Source organism: Pan paniscus, chromosome 10 (assembly GCF_029289425.2).
Source record: "Pan paniscus chromosome 10, NHGRI_mPanPan1-v2.0_pri, whole genome shotgun sequence".
NCBI lineage: Eukaryota > Metazoa > Chordata > Mammalia > Primates > Hominidae > Pan > Pan paniscus.
This window is the reverse complement of record NC_073259.2, coordinates 113,251,960-113,277,838: the sequence shown is the minus strand read 5'-3', so window position 1 is coordinate 113,277,838 and position 25,879 is coordinate 113,251,960. Positions and strand designations below refer to the sequence as shown.

At 45.1% G+C, this 25,879-nt stretch overlaps 1 protein-coding gene across 4 annotated transcripts in view; it reads left to right on the top strand.

Annotated features, from left to right (window-relative positions):
• Positions 1-25,879, top strand: part of APPL2 (adaptor protein, phosphotyrosine interacting with PH domain and leucine zipper 2) — a 63,258-nt gene that overhangs the window by 28,605 nt on the left and 8,774 nt on the right. For all 4 annotated transcript variants that reach the window (XM_034934383.3, XM_003832552.5, XM_055096073.2 and 1 more), the window contains exons 8-17: positions 704-850; positions 4,129-4,211; positions 8,339-8,497; positions 9,905-10,093; positions 12,226-12,268; positions 12,352-12,408; positions 12,504-12,592; positions 17,695-17,859; positions 18,026-18,078; positions 19,402-19,576. In XM_034934383.3, the coding sequence (XP_034790274.1) occupies positions 704-850; positions 4,129-4,211; positions 8,339-8,497; positions 9,905-10,093; positions 12,226-12,268; positions 12,352-12,408; positions 12,504-12,592; positions 17,695-17,859; positions 18,026-18,078; positions 19,402-19,576 (1,160 nt within the window). The remainder of the gene's footprint in view (positions 1-703; positions 851-4,128; positions 4,212-8,338; positions 8,498-9,904; positions 10,094-12,225; positions 12,269-12,351; positions 12,409-12,503; positions 12,593-17,694; positions 17,860-18,025; positions 18,079-19,401; positions 19,577-25,879) is intronic.

The window sequence follows — 25,879 nt, the reverse complement described above, 5'->3', positions numbered from 1 at the left end:
TGTGAATTTATGGCATGAAAGGGTGCGTGGTTATTTTTTTTTTTTTTAACTATACATGGACTTTTAAAATTGTTCATTCCAAATCTCATAAGTAGACCTCCACTTCTCTATTCTGTCTTTTCAAACTGGTTTATTAAACACCAGCTTAGAGCCATTGTAAGATTATGATCACACAGGGGTTTTAACTTCAGCTTGCTGCCTCATCTGACTCATTTATCACCCAGGTCACTTGAACTCCTTGCCCCAAGTGTTGACTCTGATTCTTTAACCCATGCTTTCTAGGACCTTCGCTACTCTAGATAATATTGACTATTTTCATGCATATAACTTTTTACTTCTGTTACATGATTTCCTTGGGCTAAATTATTTCCTTGGCATACAGTCTTATGAGTGAACTAGAATGTCTGCAGCCTTCTTCAGTACATGCTGCCATATTGTTATCCTGAAGGACTGTAGGACTTTGCACTGCTCCCAGGAGGGTACAGGCTTCACCTCACTGCGGCCTCACGAGCACTGAGATGCTGTTTCTTGCATATTTTTAATTTGGATTTTTTAGAAAGTTGAAGTGCAGCCTTATCTGTGTTTTGTTATATTTGTCACAAAAATGGTTATAATGCATAAACACACATTTTGAAGCGCACGCTTTTACAGAATTGTCACGTACAGTAGACAACTTGAAGTTTTCCTTTCACCGTTTAACCAGGTAAAGACCGAAGTTGGAAAAGAGGTGGCCGCGGCCCGGCGGAAGCAGCACCTCTCCTCCCTTCAGTACTACTGTGCCCTCAACGCGCTGCAGTACAGAAAGCAAATGGCCATGATGGAGCCCATGATAGGCTTTGCCCATGGACAGGTAGGGGAGTCCCTCCCTGAGGGCTGAAACCTAAGCTAGCTGTGGCGTTCTGCTGAGAGGGCACGCAGGAGACACTGAAGCATCGTCGTAGAAAGAAACATAAATGCACAATCTCCCTGGCAACTTTGTGGGATTCAGCACTTGGACAGCTTCCAGTTGAGCTGGGTCATCTTCAGCTGGACATGCATTGGCCTCGAGTTAGGCCATATGTTCAGGAAATGAGGCCTGGGTCCCAAGCCTCTCTTGGGGAAGAGCCTGTGTGGCCCTTTTTTTCTAATCCAAATGAAAGCCAGCTGGGTGCAGTTCTCCTAGAAGCAGCTACCACTGGGGTTGGGATAGCTTGCCTGTCACCCAGGATTCCCGGCACTCCTTGCTGCCTGTAGTAAGGCCCCCGCTCTGCTGGCTCCTCAGGTGCACCTCTCCTTGATGATCCCAGCACCTTAACATCTGGGCATGGGGAAACGTTGCCAGTGCTTTATGAGGTCTCCTTTATTTATTGGGTTTCTATCCTCCTATTTAATGGTTGGCTGAATATTTGTCTTAAGAGAGGCTCTACTTTGAGGATGGGGAGTTGACTGTAGTGGCACCAGTGCGGCGGAGACAAGAGTGGCCGTGAGTGTGAGGCTGATGGCACCACCCCCTCACTTTCCACCCCATCCTGCGTTTGCCCCACTCACGTTGTCTCCAAAGCCATCCTTTGGCCCGTGAGAAAGGCACCCAGGAATCTTCTCTCAGTTGACAATCTAGGAACAGAAGGGGATGCGAGGAAGCAAAATGTTATTAAGAAAAAGTCACCAACTTAAAAATACCTGATATATGAACATCTAATACTTCTATAATACATTTTTAAGGCACATATATTAAAAAAACAAAAACTTCACGTCAGTGTCATTCAACAAGAAGGGGAATGAGAGAGGAGCTTTAACCCATTTCCTGTTTAGAGAAAAAAAGTGCAGCTCACTGCCAGAACAGTACTCTCAGGGCAAATGGGAAATGGGTTCGGAAGATATCCAAGCTCAGTTGTCTTCCTTCTTAATCTAGTTGTTAGGCTGTTGAATGGTGAGCTCACTGAAGTCAGCCTGTGCCTTTGGAAGTGATACTTAAATAGAGCGATAAAGTCTTTCTGTGTCTTCTGAGTGAAGTAGCACCACCCAGCTGTGGGCGGCATCAGTCCTCAGCAGATCTTGGGAGCTGTCCAGGTGCTTATGATGGGCACTTGTGCACACAGGTGTGCAGTAACTCATACTGTTGCCCTTCCCTCTCCTGCAGGCAGTATCGCAGCTGGCAGATGGCCTTGCCATATTAGAGAATGCCGGGGCTCTCTTTGTTCTCTTTAGTTAACCCCTCCTGGATTGACGCCATCCCTCTGGGGCCGTAGCCTTGCTCAGTCAGAGGCCTAGGGTCGGGAAGGGTCTCAGATCTAGCATCTTGGAAGGATGATCAGCTCTGGTCCTGATCGGTCAGTGCTGTAGAACTTGCTTGATAAGAGGGTGTCCTGCAAGGCCTACAGGACAAGCTTGACACCAGCTGGTTTCATTCTCATTCATGGCCAAGGACTACCTCACTGCTCCCAGCCTGGACTCTCTTAAGTGAGTGCTCTGGCCACAGAGGGAGAAGAGGAGCTGTGGGTACCGTAGCACACATGTAGCCCCAGTTCTGGGGGAACAGCAGAGCACACCGTCATTATTCAGTGGCAGGAGCATCATTGTTGAGAGCTGAGAATGGCATCTTTCATTTTTCGTATCCAGATTTCAAGACACAAGACCAAGTAGGCCCTTTCCCTATGCATTATTTTTAAATGCACATGGAAACAATAGCTCCTTCAATAGCCAGACAAGTTTGTTGCCTGGCACCGTGGAGTGATCTTCTGGATGATTCAGAAGCATTAGCTGTCCTCCTGCCTCATCCGACCTTGGCAATCAGGGTTTATTGAGCCCCAGCCTCTGTGAGCTGATGGTTCCATGAACATAGCACTTCCTGCTGCTCACTAAGGCAGTTGTGGTGGAGACTCATCAGGCTTCTCGGCACCACCCACCTTTGTGGAGGTGTGGGGACTCCATTCCTGCCTTCTCCAGCCCTTGAAGTCATGTTCGATCCTCATGCCTGCAAACTGAGGCTCTGTAATCAGTGCGCAGGTTTTTGAGAACAGAACAGTGACCTCCAGTGTTATATTGACGGGACAGGCTGTGATGCGGCTGTAGAGCCAGTGTCTTACCTGCCTTCCGTTCATCCATTCGCCCACTTTTCTTAGGGATTATGTGAGCCCCTGCCCTAAGGAGATTACAGAATAGCAGAGGAGCTAAGACATGGCCTAGGAGTGTAAATTCTAAAGGAGTTCAGGGAGGGGAAGGAGAGGGAGGCCACCATGACATTGTGCCATTAGAAATGCAGAGTGCTGATTTAACAAATTAATGATATTAAATGATTAATACTCATTTTGATATTTAACACTTCAGAAGTTCCAAATGGCATTTCCAGTGGTGATCTCTGTATGATTTAAAGATCATGGGGCCAGAACAGTCCCCTGCATGTATCACCTGGGTTAGGATGACCACAATCATCCGTTTTTAACCTGTGATAACTAAGCACATTAGAATACATGCTTTCCCGGGGTATCTGGGGAATAGATGCAAAGCCGTCAGAACTATGCTGAGAATACCTGCTAGCCTCTTCAGGGTCAGAGGTCGATTTTGGTGCCCGCCATGCCAGGAAAGGGAGGCTTCCAGGTCAGACAGACGAGCCGGGTTAATGTGTGAGAGAATACCCTTGCTCACACGGAACGTTTTCTCTCTTTTTTCATCATCTAGGCTTGCAACTGTTACTGTTACCTCCCAACCAGCAGACATAGAAAATGGAGCAGTTCATACCTAATGGGCAGATTTGTAAAAGTCATGGCTGTAGAAGAATGCAAACTGGAGCTGCTCAGGGTGGGATGGTGCAGATGCCACTAATACACAGAAATGTTCTTCTTCCCCTCTCCCATACCCCTGCCCTCCAGGGTTTGTCAGGGGACCCAGACTTTCTGGGAAGTGAATATTAGACAGGAGTTACAGGAAGTAAGGAATCCCTTCCATTGGCACCCAAAAGCCAGCAACTGTGGTTTCAGTTTCAAAGTGCATAGTGCTCAGGTGTAGACTCAGTAGAGATGCTGCCAGTGCCGCGTGCGAGGCGGGCCAGCCAGCTGTGATGGCTGCCCTCACGCTGCCTGTCTCACCTTCAGTGAGTTCACTGATCACTTCCCTGGATGATTTTCAGAATATTATAATTATATCTTTCAGATTAACTTTTTTAAGAAGGGAGCAGAGATGTTTTCCAAACCTATGGACAGCTTTTTATCCTCCGTTGCAGACATGGTTCAAAGGTAATGCTGCACTCCGGCCGGGTCTTGTGTGCCCCTTGCCTTTCATGCTGATCTGACATCTCTGGGAGGTCACGGGGAGGGTTCTAACTGTGGAGGGTCGCACAGAGCCTCTGTCCACCCCAGAAATGCTCGCTAACAGTGCCCTTGCATTAGCTGCCAATATTCATAAATATCTAGGGCACATTGGCAGAGTTTTCTCCAGATCTCTTGTTGTGAATATTGGAGTTTCACATGTCACAAGCCTGGGAACCCAGCTTAGCTTTGCTGTGGTTTTAGAAGAGCTCTTGACTTTCTTTGAGAGTACGTGGCAGTAGCAGATGGAAGTGCTGTCACTTTTCAGGAAACTCTGACCAGTGCATTAATTTATAATAGGTAAAGGAGGGATAGAGCCTTTTTGGAATTAATTTTAAAAACTGTATTTGCTTATTTTAAGAAATACAACATCACTGTCTTCAGTAGTTGAGTAACTGCCACACTAACTGGAGGCTGTGGGCGCCCTGCCACCCGCCCCTCCCCAGCTTCCATGACGGAGCTCTGAGGGGGGCCCCGGCCCCTGCAGCCTCAGGCTTGGTCCATCCGGAGCACGGCATGGGCTCCCAAGCGCTTGCCACGAGTTCTGGAGTACAGAAATAGGTCCGTGTGTGTGTGTGTGTGTGTGTGTGTGTGTGTGTGTGTGTGTGTGTGTGTGTAGTTGACAAATAGACAAAATGGAAATAATGAATAGGAATTTTATTTCATGTGGATACACGAAGAGAAAGTTGCTCATTTTCTTGAAGATGTTGCATTTCACCACACCTCATGAAGGCTAAACAAGGGAATTGATCTAGGTAGAAGTCTATCTGAAATGCTCCAAAAATAATCAGTCCCAAGAAAAACCAGTGCTGAGCATTGAGACAGATGCAAAGCAAGTTGAGAGCATATACCCCTACCTGAAAGTCATTGAGCTGTTTAGCTCTGAATAATTGGCAGCAGTGAGTGATGTAGCTTTTATTTATAATTATGCTAGAAACCAACTTGTGAAATCTGATTGCAGTTTCTTGCCTTTTAATTTATTTGGTTCTTAGCCCCTGGGAATGTTAGGAGGAGGTAGAAGATGAGAGGCTATTAAATGGTCACTTTGTAAAAGTATCCTCTGTCCCTCATCTTTCGCTGTCTCTTCCTCATCCTGCTTTAACTCTCAGAATTCCTCGCACTTCTGTGTTTCTGGAAGAACCATCTATGCCTCAATTTTTTTCACACACCTGATTATTTTCTGAATGGGTAGCAGGACATTTGTGCCCATGCGTGTGAGTTGCCATGGTTTCCTCTTTCTGCAGATCCTAGAGCCTCTGTCTTCCCTTCTTGTCAGCATTTCCATTAACCATTATTAGGCCAACCCAAGTATAGCACCAGCCATCCTGAGAGAACCACAACCCGGGCATTAACGTCAGGGTCTGCGCCCGGGCTACATGGCCTTCTGTGTGCAGGCTGGGGCTGGTTCTGTGAGTTACCCCCTCTGTCTGACAAGCTGTATTTAGTTATGGGGTGACAGGCAGCTGGTGGGGTTTCCAAACTGAACCTTGCAGCACTTGATTCAGATAGCTAAAGTACTGTTTTGAATGCTATTTTTCCTGTAATTTTAAATTTCATGTTGGTGAGTAAATATGACCACTTTTCTCCAAACCAAGGGATGGTTTTGCTGCAGCATTGCCATGCATGAGCAGCCAGCCCACCCAGGGAGGCCTCAGAGCAGGATCTGGTGGTGGCCCTGAAGCTGTGCAGCCCTTCCCCGGGGGATGATGCCACAGGTGCTCTGTGCTTTCCAGGTGGGGGTGGATTCAGAACCCAGTGGTGGGAATCCAGACAGCGTGGCATGGTTTCCAGCCACCCTGCAGAGCTTTCTTTATTCCCTAACCCTATAGTGATACAGTTCTACCTTTCTGCGGCTCATATCTATATATCAACAGATATATATAATTTTATATATATATGTGTGTGTGTATATATACATGCTTTTTTTTGTTGTTTTATCTGTGAAGAGAACCAGTTGAAAGCAGTTAATTTTGACCCTGTTCCTTTGGTTCCTGGGAACCTTGGATGAGCTCCCAGTGTTTGAGCCTGAGTCTGTGTGGGGTGGAGGAGGGGAAGGCAGGGCAGCTACTAAAAATCTCCTGGAGTTGAACGCAAGAAGCCACGTTGGTGCCCGTGTCTTTCTGGGGACAGGATCCTTCTCTTGTATCACATCTTCAAAGAGGTTTCTCACCCATAAAAGCTGACCCTGAGCTCTTGACAGGCTCTTGGTCCCTCCTTCCCCTTCTCTCCTCCCCCGTTCTATGTGCTGCGCTTGGTCTTCCACGTTCCATTCTCTCAGCCGGGGCAGTGACAAGCAGGCGAAGCTAATGAGGTTTGTCCTCCAGCTTACCTGTCTTAAGGCCACCAGTGGTAGAGTCCCTCATCATCCCAGTCAAATGTCAGAAAAGCCAAAATCGAGCTGCATTAAAGAAGAGGGGCTGACCAGGAGCAGTGGCTCACATCTGTAATTCCAGTACTTTGGGAGGCCAAGATGGGTGGGTCACTTGAGGCCAGGAGTTCAAGACCAGCCTGGCCAACATGGTGAAACCCCTTCTCTACTAAAAATACAAAAATGGGCTGGGTGTGGTGGTGCATGCCTGTAATCCCAGCTGTTTGGGAGGCTGAGGCATGGGAATCGCTTGAACCCAGGAGGCGGAGGTTGTAGTGAGCGAAGATCATGCCACTGCACTCCAGCCTGGGTGGCGGAGCAAGACTCTCTCAAAATGAATAGATTAGATAGATAGGATAGATAGATAGATAGATACATACATACATACATACATACATACATAGAGAGTGGGGGAATATGGAATGTCCAAGCCCAACGTTCCTTACCTACAGAAGAGAGAGAATCCTGAGGTGCTCATGTGGAGAAACACTGGCCCCCTATTTGCTTCTGATTTTAACCTTGTGGTTGCCGTGTCTCCTGTAACACAGTGCAGAGCAACACCTCCTCTAAATTGTGATTGCTCAGATGGATGGCCCCGTTGGGCAGATTGTGTTTAGGACTTTGTAACCAAGACTGTCACTACTGGGTGGGGTGGCCTGGTGAGGTCTAGCTCGGTAGGGGAAAAGGGCAGCCACCATTTCCACACCTCAGCACACACCTCCATGAAAGCCAGGGGCTAATGTCCCAGAGCCAGGCCATCCGCCCACTTACCCCTGTGTGGGCAGCCCTTGGCCTGCTAGCCTATGAAGCCTCAGGGCAGAACTGTGGCTGTTAAAAAAGGAAAAGCATTGCCTTTGGCTTTGTTGTTGCACCTTAGTACCACTTCCTGGTCATTTTCCTGTCACCACCACTCCTGCCTAAACCAAGAGCAGGGGAGGCATGACTACCATTTCATTCCTTCCTTTATGGAACTTGCTTAGGCTGCCTGTGTGAGCAGCCCTGGAGGATGGGCTTCTCAAAGCTTTTCTCCAAAAATTTCCATCAACGGTGCTGAGCATGGATACCTCTGTCAGCAGCAAAACTGTTTAGCTGGGTTCAGCCGGGCGCGGTGGCTCACGCCTGGTAATCCCAGCACTTTGGGAGGCCGAGGCAGGCGGATCACAAGGTCAGGAGATCGAGACCGTCCTGGCGAACACGGTGAAACCCCGTCTCTACTAAAAATACAAAAAAAAATTAGCCGGGCATGGTGGCGAGCGCCGGTAGTCCCAGCTACTCGAGAGGCTGAGGCAGGAGAATGGCATGAACCTGAGGGGCGGAGCTTGCAGTGAGAGGAGATCGCGCCACTGCACTCCAGCCTGGGCGACAGAGCGAGATTCCATCTCAAAAAAAAAATAAAAACAAACAAAAAAAAGACTGTGTAGCTGGGTTCAAGCATAGTTCAATGGCATTCCTTAGGTTCTGTTTTAAAACAGCAGTCATATAAACACATTTACTACTGCAAAATTGAGTCCCTGTGATTCATAGTTTTCAGGGCCTAAGGGTAGAGGGTTGTGGCCCTGTAGGAGGCTGGCAGCTCCATCTGTAAGGCCGGAAGCTTTGCGGGGGTGGAGTGATGGCTGCCAGTGGCTTCTTAGTAGTGCTGGGTTGGCCAGCAGTGAGTAACTGACCCAACACCTTCTGTCTTAAGCATTCAGGTAGAACTGGAAGCCGAGGCGGAAAAGATGCGGGTGTCCCAGCAAGAATTACTTTCTGTTGATGAATCTGTTTACACTCCAGACTCTGATGTGGCCGCACCACAGATCAACAGGAACCTCATCCAGAAGGCTGGTTACCTTAATCTTAGAAAGTGAGAACGCCACTTTTTCTGAAATCGGTTTTCCCTAAGAGGTGGCTGAAAAGCAATCTTACGTGCCTCATTAAAGTCGGATGGAGGTGGGCGGGTGAGACTGGGAAGAACTCCCATCACAGCAGCCCTCCCACTTGCAACACAGGAAACCTCTGGGGCCCAGGCGCCAAACTGCACTAAGAGATGGGGCTGGAAACGAGTCCTCTAAGAGCCCGGTGCTGTGGACTCTGGTCACTGTGGCCATGTGCAAACAGAGCACTCTTTACTGTTGCCGTCCTGGACCACTGACAGTTTTTATCCCCTCATGCCACTTCCCCCACACCAGCTGGCAGATGAGAGCCATGTGCTGGAGACCTACCTGCGAGGCCAGAGGCAAGGTCAGGAGGCTTTTAGAGTCAGTTCGATTCATACTGATTGAGTCACACATTTACCACTCAGGTCTTTAAGTGTCCGTTTTGAATGGAAGGGATGATCAGGTTTAAGTATTTCTGTGAGCAGAGAGGATATTGTCATGGTGTGGTGTGAAAAGCACTGACTTTGGAATCAGACATCCCAGCTGGGCTGAGCCTTGATCTCTTCATCTGTAAAATGGAGCTGATAACTGCACCTGCTTTACGAAGTTAGATTGAATGTGGTCATCCCTCCCAGGCAGTGAGCACTCAGATGTCAGCCGTTGCCATTTGGGGAAATTATTGGGGCAGGAAACTCAGTGCCTTTGGACATAGTTGCTACTCAGTAAATACTGAGCCAAGTAAATGTGTTTGATAACCCCCAGTGGAGGGTCCATGGAGAGGAACTGCCAGCTGTTACCAGGCTGGAGTACCTCTAAGGTCTGTGAACTTGCAGCGATCACAAGCTAAATGTCCCCTGTAGTTCTGCAGATGTAGAAAACCTACCGGGTTCTGTCGTTATTTGCCAGGAACTAGATTTTCCTTTTGTAAGCTGCCCACAAAACAAGAATGACCTTCAATTACAGCAAAATCCAGTCTGTTGAGAGCCTCCTAGGACTATAGGGTGGGTGCTGTGGGCTAAGGCAACCCTGACTAGATTCATAGCAGCTCAGCTCCAGGTGTCAGAGAAATGATTCTCCAGGTGTTCAGTCCTTAATGGTGTCGGACTCATTCTAGTTGCATCTCCTGGTTTAGTAGTCAGCATGTGGCTGCGGTGCGGGGAGTCGGCCCTGGGACTGGTGTCTCCCTTGGAAGCAGAGCCCATGATCTCCCAGATCATTCCAGCTAAATTGTACCCTTCTGCTGCTCTTTCCACTTGAATGGGCAGTTTTGCTTTAACGATATAAAGAAACATTATTTCTAAAATGCCACCAGTACCCATAACGAGGTAGCAAGACTTGGAGGTGGCCGTTGGTGTTTTCTGGTACTAATGGGCTTTTTAAAACACAACTCACAGCAAAACAGGGCTGGTCACCACCACCTGGGAGAGGCTTTATTTCTTCACCCAAGGCGGGAATCTCATGTGTCAGCCCAGGGGAGCCGTGGCTGGAGGTTTGATCCAGGACCTGGACAACTGCTCAGTGATGGCCGTGGATTGCGAAGACCGGCGCTACTGCTTCCAGATCACCACGCCCAATGGAAAATCGTATGTTTCACGCGTTTTATTTGGGAGGAGAATGAGTATAGTGGTTCCACCCGTGCCAAGGGCCTCCTAGTTCATTCCTATGTGCCAGCCCTCTGTGGGAGAGGCCCCAATCTGGGTATTGTTGACCTTTCAGGAGGATGATTTTCTGCTCTCTTTAAACAAGCCCGCATGACCCATAAGGGATCCAGCCTGCCTTATCCCATATGGAGATAAGTGAGGGTTTGTCTGTGGCTTTGGAGAAGAGATGACGTACATGTGTGAGACAGCAACAGAAGTCGTGCTTGTTAGCATAGATTCTCAGAGAGAGAAGGCTGTGGCTACTCCTAGCCTGTTGTAAAGAAGCATTTGTGTTTGGATTGCAGCAGGGGAGAGTAACTATTTTGGTAAGGACGACCTTCCTGAGAAGGCCATTTTTCCAGCAGAAGCAGGAGTTGTGGGAAGTGTACTCCACTGCAGCAGTATCGTCGGCTGCCAGGCTGTTCCCACATGTCCTGTGTACCTGAGGGGCCCCAAAGAGGTGGTACTTTACCAATCTGCAGCCTGTGGCCATTCACAGTAGACCCCATCCCAGTGGCATCCCCTCTCAGAGTGGTGGTTTTTAAACTGCTCCAAGCAGTTCAGGGTCCCATGGAGGGGCTTCAGGGTCCCATGGAGGGGCTTCAGGGTTCACCTGCCTGGGGAGAGGAGTGGCCCTGCCCGTCATCAGAGCCGCTCTTCTCACACTGCATTCTATTAAGATTTGACCTGAACAGCAGGGGTAGGGGTGGGGACAGCATTGGGATGATGTCTCTCCTCCCAGCTAGGCAGAGCAGCTTTAGACCTCATCCTTCCTGCTTTGGTGATGGGAAATGACCTGGGAATAGAGATTCCTGGATGCTCATCATGGTCCTTTGCAGTTACCTCCTCTGGGCCTCACTTTCCTCAGATATAAAATAGGGATAAGATCTATGTTACTCCATCTGCCACAGATGAGAGGAACAAGGGAACTGGCAGATGTGGGGTCTCTTTAAAAAGTTAAAGCCTCGGCTGGGTACAGTGGTTCACGCCTATAATCCCAGCACTTTGGGAGGCCGAGGCAGGTGGATCACCTGAGGTTGGGAGTTTGAGATCAGCATGACCAACATGGAGAAACCCCGTCTCTACTGGAAATACAAAATTGGCTGGGCACGTTAGTGGTGGCGCATGCCTGTAATCCTAGCTACTCAGGAGGCTGAGGCAGGAGAATCGCTTGAACCTGGGAGGCGGAGGTTGTGGTGAGCCGAGATCACACCATTGCACTCCAGCCTAGTGCAACAAGAGCAAAACTCCATCAAAAAAAAAAAAAAAAAAAAAAAGAGTTAAAGCCTCCACAAAGGTAGGGCAGTATTACTGTTACCTTGTTCCCGGGCCTCCATACGCAGCAGACTTTTCAGTTCTGGGAAAGGAGTGAATGGGCTGCCAAGTCCTTCTTTGGGCATGGTTTGAGGAGTGGCTGGGCTTGGAGTCCTGGTCATCTTGGATCATTAGAGGAGGTCAACAGATGGATCTCACTGTACAAACACAGACTTGGGCTAGAAGATCCGAGTCCCGCCTTCTCATTTCATAGATGAACATGCTGAGGCCCAGGGAAAGGGCCATGTTTGTCCAAGATCACATAGTGAATCAGGGCAGAGCCAGACCTACAAGCCCATTTTCTTTTTTCTTTTCCTTTTTCTTTTTTTTGTTTGAGATAGGGCCTTGCCCTATCACCCAGGCTGGAGTGCAGTGGCACAGTCACCACTCACTGCAGCCTCAGCCTCCTGGGCTCGATCGATCCTCCCACTTCAGCCTCTCTAGTAGCTAGGACTACAGGCACACGCCACCACGCCCAGCTAATTTTTGTATTTTTTGTAGAGAGGGGGTTTCACCATGTTACCCAGGCTGGTCTCAAACTCCTGGGCTCAAGCCATCCTCCTGCCTCACCTTCCCAAAGTGCTGGGACTGCAGGCGTGAGCCACTGCACCTGGCCCTGGAACCCCATTTTCTTTCCCTCTCATCATGCTGCCTTCATGGCACTTTTCCTCCCACACCCCAGCTAAGTTCAGTTTATGTAGAGAAATTCCCAGTCACTGAGATTGGGGAAGCACTTAATTACTTAGACACTTTTGTTTCAGGGGAATAATCCTCCAGGCTGAGAGCAGAAAGGAAAATGAAGAGGTAAAAATTTTGTTTGTCATATTTCTTTCCTAACGTGGTGGGTGACTTTGGGATTCAGTGTTCTTTTTTAATGTCCTCTACAGTGGATATGTGCAATAAACAACATCTCCAGACAGATCTACCTGACCGACAACCCTGAGGTAATTATCAGCCACCGGCATCTCAGCCCTTTTCTCAACCTGGAAGGTAAGCGTCCACCTCCTGGGACTGAGTGTGTCTTCCTGTGGATTTTTAGGCAGTCGCGATCAAGTTGAATCAGACCGCTCTGCAAGCAGTGACTCCCATTACAAGTTTTGGAAAAAAACAAGAAAGCTCATGCCCCAGGTAACTAAAGGACAAAGAAAAACTAGCTTTTGTGGAGCCAAATTATTGATTAGGAATATGAAATGAGTTGTTGCTTAATCCACACAAACCAAGGCATGTTTTTCAGCCTGTTTAACAGAAGCAGTAACGATGGCTGGGAAAGGTTAAATACCTGCCTGTGTTCACACCACATTGTGAGTGGTAGAGCCAGGATTCAAGCCTGTCTGATGTCAGCATCCCTGTCCTTTCCACTGGACCATGCTGCTGCAGTCCAAGCAAACAGGACGTGCATGGAGGGTCCTCCTAGTCAGGAGTTCTCCCCACATTTTCTATCAGTGTCAACAAAGTAAGGGAACGAAAGCAAAAATGTTTTTAAAAAATAAGGAAAAAAAAATCGCCTTTTATGTATCCCATGTTAATGCCCACGCCTTATCTGAACATACAGTGATAGTTTTATACGTACATTTATTTTGTATTTGCACATACTTTTTTTTTTTTTAACTATTTCTACATTTTTCAGAATTGTTCCTTTTAGTAACTACACCCTATTCCATCACTTATTTTTTTACTTACTTATTTTTTAATTTTTTCGAGACGGAGTCTCACTCTGTCACCTGGGCTGGAGTGCAGTGGAGTAATCCCGGCTCACTGCAACCGCCACTTCCCAGATTCAAGTGATTCTCCTGCCTCAGCCTCCCGAGTAGCTGGGATTACAGGCGCCCACCACCACACCTGGCTAATTTTTGTATTTTTAATAGAGATGGGGTTTCACTTTGTTAGCCAGGCTGGTCTTGAACTCCTGACCTCAAGTGATCCACCCGCCTCAGCCTCCCAAAGTGCTGGGATTACAGGCATGAGCCACTGCGCCTGGCCCATTCTACCATTTATTAACCATTGAATATTTAGGTTATCTCCCTGGCATTTACTGTTATCATTTAGAGCAAACATTTTCATGCATACAGCTTTCCTCATTTTGAATACTGCTTTAGGATTTATTCCAGGAATCCTACCTTTTGTCTTAATGGGAGTTTCCATCTGGTTAAATAGTAGAGGGTTGTATTTTCATACTAATGAAAGCCTGGCATTAAAGGGTAAATTAAAATTATGACTATATTTGGTGTTCATCTTTTAGTGGCATGGTAGAAAGAACCCCATTACATTTTTTACAAATATCTAATGACCCCAGAAGGAAGTCATTAGAAAACTCAGTGGTTAAGTAACTTCCCAGAATCTGTGCACTGTGGAGCCAGCGTTCACATGCCGGGCACGGGGTATCTGAGAAGGAATGGGAGAAGGTAAGGCCAGAAAATAGGTTTGAGTCTAACTGGAAAGACCTGGGTGCCCTGCTTAGGAGTTACAGGCAATGGAGCAAAATGGAAGGTTTTGAGAAAATGGGCGATGGTCAGAACCAGGGTTAGGGAAGACTATTCTGTACCTGAGTAGGATAAATTTTAGGATACAGGTTGTGGGAAGAAGGGGAGAGTGCAAGACCCAGTAGGATGTTGATGTAGTAGTAGCTGTGAAGCAGAACATGAGAACGTAAACAAATGTTTTTAAAAAAGAGGAGAAAGAGGCAACAAGTCCGAGAAACATTTCAGCACCGTAACTTAAGGATTTAACAGTTGATACAAGTAGCATGCTTTATGAAATGGAACTCTAAGGAAGACACTATATGAAAGGAAGTGGAACTAAAGATCCAGTCAGCGAGGGTTAATCCCGTAGCCTTCTCCTGGGTAAATGTATGTCTTCTCTTTGTAAAGTTACAAAAATGTTTGATGTGCACAGTGGAGGGAATACGAGACCTGCAGTTGAGAGACATGGGTTCTAACGATATCTCTGCCTTGTGTTATACACAGCTAGATGTCCCTGAGTAAGTCAGTAAATGCTCTGGGCCTTTGTCTTCTCAGCCTTGTGACATATAGGGAACTAGCTAACCTCCTAGGACCCTTCTAGCTCTGATATGCCATCTCTCAAGGGTGTTGATGGATAGTTTAGGGGGGTTTGGAATTAGAAGGTGTGATAGGTTTCCTAAAAAGACAATTTGCAGCCTACATTTAATTATTCAGTAACTGATTTTTCCCCCTATTCTAGAATAAGCAAGTCACATTCTTAGACCAAAAGGACCCCACAGAAGGGACACAGAAGACTCCCTGGGGGAAAAAAAAAGACTCTAGCCAGCCAGCCGAATTAGCCCAGTGATTGGATGGGTGACAGATGTGGCTGCCTGATGGCCCCAGAGCTGTGGGGAGAGGGGTACTATCTCTTTTAGGGTCAGCCCACTGAGAATAAAGCAATGTTTTGATGACAGTAGGGGGGAAAGAATCAGAGAAATTGTGTTCTTGGGAACAAACTGCTATTTACTTCTAAGCAAGTACCATGTGTGGACTTCCCTCATTCTGCAGTTACTATATATCTGCTGTTCATTCATTTATCCAGCTACTCAACAAATATTTGAGTATCTACTATTTGCCCAGGCCTGGCCTAGGTAAGAAAACGCAGGGATTACTGGGGAGAACAGGCAAAAGGTAAGCACAGGCTGAGTTAAAATGAGGGAAGCACTGCAATGTTAAGGAGATGAGGTGCTGTCATGGAGGGTGAAGAGACCTGTGCAGGGCCTGGCTGTGAAGATAATATTCAAGCTGCAAAGTGAAAGACAAGACGCAGCCACTCTTGCAAAGAGCCAGAAGTAGTGTATTCTTGGTAGCAGTTGTGGAGGTAACAGGACAGAGAAGAGCTTAGTGTATCTGAGGAACTGAAAAAAGGCAGTGTAACGGGACAGTGCAGGCAGAGGGAGATCATGGGACAGGATGAGGGCGGGTGGGGAGGGAGGCAGGGGTCGATCATGAAGGAAGCATGTGGGGAGCTGTGGAAGGGCTCTGAGAGGTGCGTGTTTGTGATGGAGACAGAGATACCCACTCTCCATTTTCCAAAGTTAGTTAGCTCTGGCTGCTCTGGAGAGCACAGAACAGAGCAAGTCCGTAGCCAGTGAGGAGGCGTCCCAGCAGCCCAAGAGAAGATGATGGTGGTTTAGACCAGGATCACGGCAGAGATGAAAAGTAGATGGATGTGGACTTATTCTGGAGGTAAAACCTATGGGACTTTTGATGGATAAGCGTAGACGGAAAAGGACAGATCAAAGGATGACTCCAGTTGGAGCTGAACACCTGGGCAGATGGTGTTTTTTAAAGAGAAGAAGAGTTCAGTTTTGGACATGTTAAGCATGAGAGGCCTGTGAAACATCCCAGATGAGTTGTCAAGCAGTCAACGGATGATACAGGTCTGGAGTGCAAAGAAAACGTCTGGTCTGGGTGTATGAATCGGGGACTCATAGCACTGAACAGCAGTGGATGAGGTCCTCTATGGGAGAAAGGAGAGGGAGGGGAAAGCAGAGCCTGCAACAGAATCCTAAAGAACTCCAGCATTTAGGGTAGAAAAGGAGCCTGCAAAAGACATTGAGAAGGAACATCAAGAAAGGTAGAAGGAAACTCTGTAAAATGTGGCACCAGCCGAAACCGAGAGGAGAGTTCAAGGAGAGAGCAGCTGTGTTAGATGCTTTAAGTCAATTATGATGACTGTGAAGTGTCCATTAGAGCTGATGACATGGAGATCCTGTACAGGTGAAACTTAACATCATGTCACTCCTATGTTCAGAGTCTTTGGTGGCTCCCTATACTGTTGTGTCAAGTTCAGACCCCACCTGACGGTATAAGGGCCCTCTACAACCTGGCCTCACCCTATCTTGATTGTTATCTCCCCCCTTTGACTCTCTGGGGAGCCAAAATCTTAGACTCACTTTCTCCCCTTGAAGCTTCTACTCATAGCTTTCTCCAGTGCTTACCACTTATTATATCACAGCCCTCTCTTAAAGACAGGATCAAACAGATGTGACTGTCCCATTTAGGGTTATTGAAGCAGTATGACATCCTGGAGATGCACTCTCCTGGCAGTAAGGAGACCCCTGTTTATAATCTGGCTCGCCCACCAGGTAACTGAGTGCCTTCAAAACTGCCCAATTTCTCCAGAGGCCTCAGTTTCCTTTTCTGTTAACAATGGAGGTCAGACCAAGTGGTCTCCAAGGGCTTGCCTTGCAGTGACCATCTACAAGCCTATGTACTGTTTCATCCACATTCCAGTCATTATGATCATTTGTCAAATGCCTGTTGTAAAGTAGTTTGATACACTACATTCAGTTATTGACATGTTTGAGAAATAGGAAAATATTGACATATCAAATGAACAGAAAGATCACTGAGAGCTTTTTAAGGTCCAGGCAATGAAAGAAATCAAAATACATTGATATTCTTTGCCCTTCAAAGGAGTTTATAGTCTGGCTGGGGAGAAAAGATTTTTAAAATGTTGAAAAGTTAAATTACAGTATTCTGAGACTGGAGGAGAAGAACATGTTGGTTCCTGATTAATCTGTCCGCAGAGAGCACAGTATTTGATGGGCCACGATGTCAGCAATGAGTGTGGGCACAATGCGAAGCTCAGGAGGCACACAGGGCTGCAAGACTGTGCCTGTGACTTACTGAGAAGAATCACAGGAGTTCAGAGGAGGGAGGCGGGGTGCCGGCTGGCCTAGTGGATAAGGAAGAATTTGAGCTGGGTTGGGAGAGTTGGGTGAGCAGCAGAATTGGGATAAAGATGGAAATAAGGAAAAGCATGTGGTATGTGTGGTACAGCTCTCGTAGAGGGTGCATTAAAGGAGTGGAAAGGGAGGCTTTTGGGGAAATTAGAGCCAGATGGTGATTAAATGCCAAGCCAGGACCTTTGGTTCATTCAGCTAACATTTTTTAGTGCCTACTATGTTCCAAGAATACATATGACTTAGCTATAGCATAGGCCCTCCAAAACCTGCCTCACAGAGAAGGATACAGACAGAAAACTAGTAACAGTGCAGGATGCTGTGCAGCAGAGAGAACTGCAGGAAATGGGGCAGACTGAAGGTTTTTAGCCAAGGATATGAAGGAAGTTTGAAGAAGGTTTATTTGTAGAATGGATTAAGGGATTGAGGTCAATCTTTCCCCTTGTATTTTCATTCATAAAAGTCACCTCAGCCTTCAACAAGTATTCACTTGATTATAAAAGTGTAAGGTTAAGGGAATTGATTTTTTCCCCTTCAGCCAGAACCTGAAAAATTCAGAGATGGAAAATGAAAATGACAAGATTGTTCCCAAAGCAACAGCCAGTCTACCTGAAGCAGAGGAGCTGATCGCGCCTGGAACGCCGATTCAATTCGATATTGTGCTTCCTGCTACAGAATTCCTTGATCAGAACAGAGGGAGCAGGTATGGGCTGAGAGAGGTTATCTCTGGGAGAACTGAAAGTAAATTTGAGGTCTCTTGTGTCCCCCTCCACCACCAAAGACTGTTGCCATTCTGACTTCCAGTTCAAGTGTTAAGTGCCCTTCTAGCTGCAGCTGTCGTGTTTGTTCAACTCTGGCTATTCCCCTAGGCGTACCAACCCTTTTGGTGAAACTGAGGATGAATCATTTCCAGAAGCAGAAGGTAAGTGACTAGTTTGGTGTCCTTATTCTTTCCTCTGCACAAAATGACAACGGCCATTGAAATAAGATGTGAAATCATGTTTTAGAGAGCTATGATTAGGAGTATGAATTAAGATTTGTTGTTCTGAAAGTTTAGTAAGATATCTGCAGTGGAGGCAAGTCTTGGATAAAAACTGAGGGGTAGCTGAAAGACCACCTACCCCTATTTCACCATTAGCCATAGCGTTTTTGTAGCATAGCATAGAAATGTTGTGAAATCTGAATCTGTTATCACATTCAAATGCAGTCTTGGTGAACTGGAAATATGCTGTGTCATTTTAGAAAACCAAAAGCACAAATAACTTGTTCTTGAATTTGAAGATGACACAAATGATATTTAAGTCTTTCAAATTCAAATTTTTGGTTTTTTACATTCTTATAATGTACTTAAGAACGTATCTGATGGCCGGCGCGCTGGCTCACGCCTGTAATCCCAGCACTTTTGGAGGCCGAGGCAGGTGAATCACCTGAGCTTAAGAGTTCAAGACCAGCATGGGCAACACAGTGAGAACCCCGTCTCTACAAAAAATATATATATATACAAAAATTAGCCAGGTGTAGTGACCGGCACCTGTAATCCTAGCTACTCAGGAGGCTGAGACATGAGAATCACTTGAACCTGGGAGGCGGAGGTTGCAGTGAGCTGAAGTCATGCCATTGCACTCCAGCCTGGGCTACAGAGTGAGACCCTGTCTCAAAAAAGAAAAAAAAGAAAAAACCTTCTTTGGTCTTCTAGTTATGGTTGCTGGGAGTCAGTTTTGTCAAGTTATGCGCCACTGTCGGCAGCCAGGACTGACTTCCTTTAGGCTATGAAACATCATCACTGCCTTTCAGTAATACACATGAAGTATGAATTGCATGAGACCCAACATGAGATCTTATATCCTGCAAATAAAATTTCTTTTCTAAGAGGACTTTATCAGTGGGCCAAAGTAATGAATTTTCTATTGTCTAGTGAACTCACTTTTTTCAGAGAAAAGGTACAATGTAGTCACCTAGAGTTTCAGCATTAGAAGGATGTTCATCTGGTACCACCATCATTTCATTTTATAGATGAAGAAAAGCCTTTCTAGTCTAATGAAGTAGTTCCAAACAAACTGACAAGATGTAGACAAATGGAAGATGCAGAGCTTTGGCAATATTGGGCTTATAAAAGTGGTATTGAGAAATTTTGGTAGAAAGTCCTCCACAGAAAGCAGGCAAAACTAGCACATCTGACCCTGGTGTGCAGATCAACAGCAGCAGGAAGTAAATGAGATCCTGAGCGGAAAATGCTGTCTTCCAGATTCTCTTTTGCAGCAGATGTTTATAGTTCGGTTTTTGGGATCAATGGCAGTTAAAACAGACAGCACTACTGAAGTGATTTATGAAGCGATGAGACAAGTATTGGCTGCTCGGGCTATTCATAACATCTTCCGCATGACAGAATCCCATCTGATGATCACCAGTCAATCTTTGAGGTACGTTCAGTTTTATTTTCAGACTTTCTTATGGCTTCAGCTAATTCCCCTTTTAAGGCTAATGCACCCATCTGAAATGTTAGTACTGGAATGAAGAGACTACTCTTGCTTTTGCCCCCACTACTTTTTACATAAGATAGATAGCCTAGAAAGTGCTCCCTTAGAGACAAGAACTGGTATCTTCAAAAATCCAGTGGTGAGTGAATACTGTTGTTCACAAAGATGCCATCACACTAGACTTATTCTCTATATTATAGCTCAGAGCTTGAAAATGGAAGTTTTTTGGTTTTGCTTTTTTTTTCATTTCTGAGAGTACTATTTATAAAAAATAATGGAAAAAAACTTAAAAATCTGCCTAAATAACTTGGCCATCACAGAGAGAGCAGGCCATATTAACTACATGATTTAGTGTTTCAGGTAATACGATCTGGGTTTCAGATATGACCAAAATCCTGGTTATGAACATGGGCGTATGATACTGTAGCCACAGGTAGCATCTGCAGCAAAACTAGCCTGAACTGAGATGTGTTTTCAGTGTTAAATACATACCAAATTTCTAAGATTTAGGATGTAAAACATCTCACTAATTTTTTAGGTTAATCACATGTCTGGTAATATTTTAGATATACTGGATGAAGTAAAATTAATTTTATCTGTTACTTTTAACTTAATGTGGCTGCTGGAAAAACTTCGATGACATATAAGGCTTCCATTACATTTCTAAGGGACAGCACTGCTTTAGAGCCAGAATGTCTCAGTTTATTCCTGGCTTCGGCATTTCTTAGTTATGTGACCTTAAGCAAATTTTTGAGCCTCTGTACCTCAGTTTTTTCAGCTGTAAAATGAAAGTAACTATTCACACCCTCCACTGTTGTCATGAGGAATAAATGTGCTAATATATGTAAAACATTTACAACTCACTGGCACATGAAAAGTGCTCAATGAACGTTAGCTTCAAAAAAGGTAACTAGGACTATAGCAAAAATTAGGATATAGCTTCTTCCATTCATTAAGCCCATCCTTTTCATTTATTATGAACCTTATCTGAGAATTAAGTTCTTATTAATAAAACCTTTTCTTTCAGTATGTCCTGGACCTTTTACAGAAATGGGCTCATGGTTCTTATAATCCTATTGGTCCTGGAATAATTTCCACCAAAAAGATCAAAGGAAAATATATGTAAAAGTACTGTGAAAAACCACAGCACATCAAAGTGAAAAGAAAAACTACAGAATGGGAAAAAAGTATTCACAAATTCTATCTAATATGGATGTAGTAGACAAAATATACAAAGAACTCTTATAAAACTCAACAGAAAGACAACCCAATTAAAAAATGGACCAAGGACTTGAAATAGACATTTTTCCAAAGATCATATACAAATGGCCAATGAGGACATGAAAAGATGCTATGTGTTACTAGGGAAATGCAAAACAAATCCACAATGAGATATGTCACTCCATATTAAGATGGCGTGCGCACCCATGCACACTGTCTCACAGATGTTTATATATATATCATATATCAGCTATATATATCATATATGATATATATGATATATCATATATATCTGATATATCATATATATGATATATCTGATATATATCTCATATATCTGATATATCTGATATATATCAGATATATGATATATCTGATATATATCAGATATATGATATATATCTGATATATATATGATATATATGATATATATCTGATATATATCATATATATAGTTAATGGAAAATAAGCGTTTAGCAAGGATGTGAAGAAACTGGAACCCATTGCTGGTGGGAATATAAAATGGTTCAGCTGCTGTGAAAAAACAGTTTGGCGGGCTCCTGGGTAGTTACCCAAAAGAATTAAATACAGGTGTTCAAACAAACTTATACGCAAATGTTCATAGCAGTCCTTTTCATGATATCCAAATGGTGGAAATAATACAAATGCCCAACATCAAATGAATGGATCAACAAAATGTGGTAGAGTTGAGCATTCCAAATCTGGAAATCTCAAATGCTCCAAAATCTGAAACTTTTTGAGTGCCAACTTGATGCTCAAAAGAGATGCTCATTGGAGCATTTTGGATTTTGGGATGCTCATCCTGGTAAATATAATGCAGGAATTTAAAATCTGAAAAAAAAGCTGAAATCCAAAACAATTTCAGATACAGGATACGCAACCTGTATATATATATATGATGGAATACTATTTGGTCTTAAAAAGGAACAAAGGACTGATAAGTGCTACAACATGGATGAATGATGAAAACATTGTGCTAAGTGAAAGAAGCCAGGTACAAAAGGCAACATACTGTAGGGTTCTGTTTATATGAAATATCCAGAGTAGGCAAATCCATAGAGACAGAAGACAGACTAGAGATTGCCAGAGGGTGGGAGGAGGAATGAGTAACTGCTTAATGGGGATGGAGTTTCCTCGGGGATGATAAAAATGTCCTGGGACTAGGTAGTGGTAATGGCTGCACAAAGTTATGAAGACACTAAACATCACTAATGATAAATCTGACGTTATGCATACGTCACCACAGTAAACATACCCCTGCAGTGGAATAGGTTCTGAGACCATTTAGAGGTCACACAGAAAATCAGAAGATTTAAAAAGAAAAATTGATTCCCAGACAAGATGCCTGAATAGGAACAGCTCCAGTCTGCAGCTCCCAGTGAGACCAACACAGAAGGCAGGTGATTTCTGCATTTCCAACTGTGGTACCCAGCTTATCTCACTGGGACTGGTTAGACAGTGGGTACAGCCTATGGAGGGCAAGCAGAAGTAGGGTGCGGCATTGCATTACCCAGGAAGCACAAGGGGTCGGGGAACTCCCTCCCCTAGCCAAGGGAAGCCATGAGTGAGGGACAGACCTATCCAGCCCAGATACTAGGCTTTTGCCACTGTCTTTGCAGCCCGCAGACCAGGAGATTCCATCGAGTGCCTACACCACCAGGGCCCTAAGTTTCAAGGACAAAACTGGGCAGCCATTTGGGCAGACACTGAGCTAGCTGCAGGAGGATTTTTTTCCCACCCCAGTGGCGTCTGAACATCAGGGAGTCCGAACTGTTCACTCCCCTGGAAAGGGAGCTGAAGCCAGGGAGCCAAGTGGTCTTGTTCAGTGGATCCCATCACCACGGAGCCCAACACACTGAGATCCACTGGCTTGAAATTCTCACTGGCAGCACAGCAGTCTGAAGTTGACCAGGGATGCTCGAGCTTGGTGGGGGGAGGGGCATCTGCCATTACTGAGGCTTGAGTAGGTGGTTTTCCCCTTAGAGTGTAAAGAAAGCCACCAGGAAGATCAGACTGGGCTGAGCCTGCCGCAGCGCCATAAAACTGCTGTAGCCAGACTGCCTCTCTAGATTCCTCCTCTCTGGGCAGGGCATCTCTGAAAGAAAGGTAGCAGCCCCAGTCAGGGGCTTATAGATCAAACTCCCATCTCCCTGGGACAGAGCACCTGGGGGAAGGGGTGGCTGTGGGCGCAGTTTCAGCAGACTTAAATGTTCCTGCCTGCCAGCTCTCAAGAGAGCAGCAGGTCTCCCAGCACAACGCTTGAGCTCTGCTAAGGGACAGACTGCCTCCTCAAGTGAGTCCCTGACTCCGGTGGTTCCTGACGGGGAGACACCTCCCAGCAGGAATCGACAGACACCTCATACAGGAGAGTTCCAGCTGGCATCTGGTGGGTGCCCTTCTGGGATGAAGCTTCCAGAGGAAGGAGCAGGCAGCAGTCTTTGCTGTTCTGCAGCCTCCACTGGTGATACCCGGGCAAAGAGAGCCCGGAGTGTACCTTCAGCAAACTGCAGCAGACCTGCAGAAGAGGGGCCTGAAGGAAAACTAACAAACAGAAAGCTAGAGCATCAACATCAACAAAAAGGATGACTACACAAAAACCCCACCCAAAGGTCACCAGCATCAAAGACCAAAGGTAGATAAATCCACAAAGATGAGGAAAAAGCAGCACAGAAAGGCTGAAAATTCCAAAAACCAGAATGCGTCTCCTCCTCCAAAGGATCACAACTCATTGCCAGCAAGGGAACAAAATTGGATGGAGAATGAGTTTGAAGAATTTACAGAAAGAGGCTTCAGAAGGTGAGTAATAACAAACTCCTCCAAGCTAAAGGAGCATGTTCTAACCCAATGCGAGGAAGCTAAGAATCTGGATAAAAGGTTATAGGAACTGCTAACTGGAATAACCAGTTTAGAGAAGAATATAAATAACCTGATGGAGATGAAAAACACAGCACGAGAACTTCGTGAAGCATACACAAGTATCAATAGTCAAATCGATCAAGTGGAAGAAAGGATACCAGAGATTGAAGATTAACTTAATGAAATAAAGTGTGAAGACAAGATTAGAGAAAAAAGAATGAAAATGAGTGAATAAAGCCTCTAAGAAATATGGGACTATGTGAAAAGACCAAACCTACATTTGATTGGTGTACCTGAAAGTGACGGGGAGAATGGAACCAAGTTAGAAAACACTCTTCAGGATATTATCCAGGAGAACTTCCACAACCTAGCAAGACAAGCCAACATTCAAATTCAGGAAATACAGAGAACACCACAAAGATACTCCTCGAGAAGAGCAACCCCAAGACACATAATCATCAGATTCACCAAGGTTTAAATGAAGGAAAAAATGTTAAGGGCAGCCAGAGAGAAAGGTCACATTACCCACAAAGGGAAACCCATCAGCCTAACGGCGGATCTCTCTGCAGAAACGCTACAACCCAGAAAAGAGTGGGGGCACACATTTAACATTCTTAAGGAAAAGAATTTTCAACCCAGAATTTCATATCCAGCCAAACTAAGCTTCATAAGCAAAGGAGAAATAAAATCCTTTACAGACAAGCAAATGCTGAAGGATGTTGTCACCACCACACCTGCTTTACAAGAGCTCCTGAAGGAAGCACTAAATATGGAAAGGAAAAACCAGTACCAGCCACTGCAAAAACATACCAAAATGTAAAGACCATCAGCACTGTGAAGAAACTGCATCAACTAACAGGCAAAATAACCAGCTACCATCATAATGACAGGATCACATTCACACATAACAATATTAACCTTAAATGTAAACAGGCTAAATGCCCCAATTAAAAGACACAGACTGGCACATTGGATAAAGAGTCAAGACCCATCAGTTTGCTGTATTCAGGAGATCCATCTCATGTGCAGAGACACACATAGGCTCAAAATAAAGGGATGGAGGAAGATTTACCAAGCAAATGGAAAGCAAAAAAAAAACAAAAAAAAAACAGGGGTTGCAATCCTAGTCTCTGATAAAACGGACTTGAAACCAACAAAGATCAAAAAAGACAAAGAAGGGCATTACATAGTGGTAAAGGGATCAATGCAACAAGAAAAGCTAACTATCCTAAATATATATATACCCAATACAGAAGCACCCAGATTCGTAAAACAAGTTCTTAGAGATCTACAAAGAGACTTAGACTCCCACACAATAATATTGGGAGACTTTAGCACCCCACTGTCAATATTAGATCAACAACACAGAAAATTAACAAGGATATTCAGGACTTAAACTCAGCTCTGGACCAAGTGGAGCTAATACACATCTACAGAACGCTCCATCCCAAATCAACAAAATATACATTCTTCTCAGCACCACGTCACACTTATTCTAAAATTGACCACATAATCGGAAGTAAAATACTCCTCAACAAATGCAAAAGAACAGAAATCACAACAAACTGTCTCTCAGACCACAGTGCAATCAAATTAGAACTCTGGATTAAGAAAGTCATTCAAAACTGCACAACTACATGGAAACTGAACCTGTTCCTGAATGACTGCTGGGTAAATAAATAATGAAATTAAGGCAAAAATAAATAAATTACTTGAAACCAATGAGAACAAGGACACAACATACCACAATCTCTGGAACACAGCTAAAGCAGTGTTTAGAAGTAAATTTATAGCACTAAATGCACACAGGAGAAAGTGGGAAAGATCTAAAATTGACACCCTAACATCACAGTTAAAAGAACTAGAAGGTTGGGCACCATGGCTCATGCCTGTAATGCCACCACTTTGGGAGGCCAAGGCAGGTGGATCACCTGAGGTCAGGAGTTTGAGACCAGCCTGGCCAACATGATGAAACCATATCTCTACTAAAAATACAAAACATTTGCTAGGTGTGGTGGCAGGCACCTATGTAATCCCAGCTACTGGAGAGGCTGGAGCAGGAGAATCACTTGAACCCAGGGAGGTGGAGGTTGCAGTGAGCCAAGATCATGCCATTGCACTCCAGCCTGGGCAACAAGAGCAAAACTC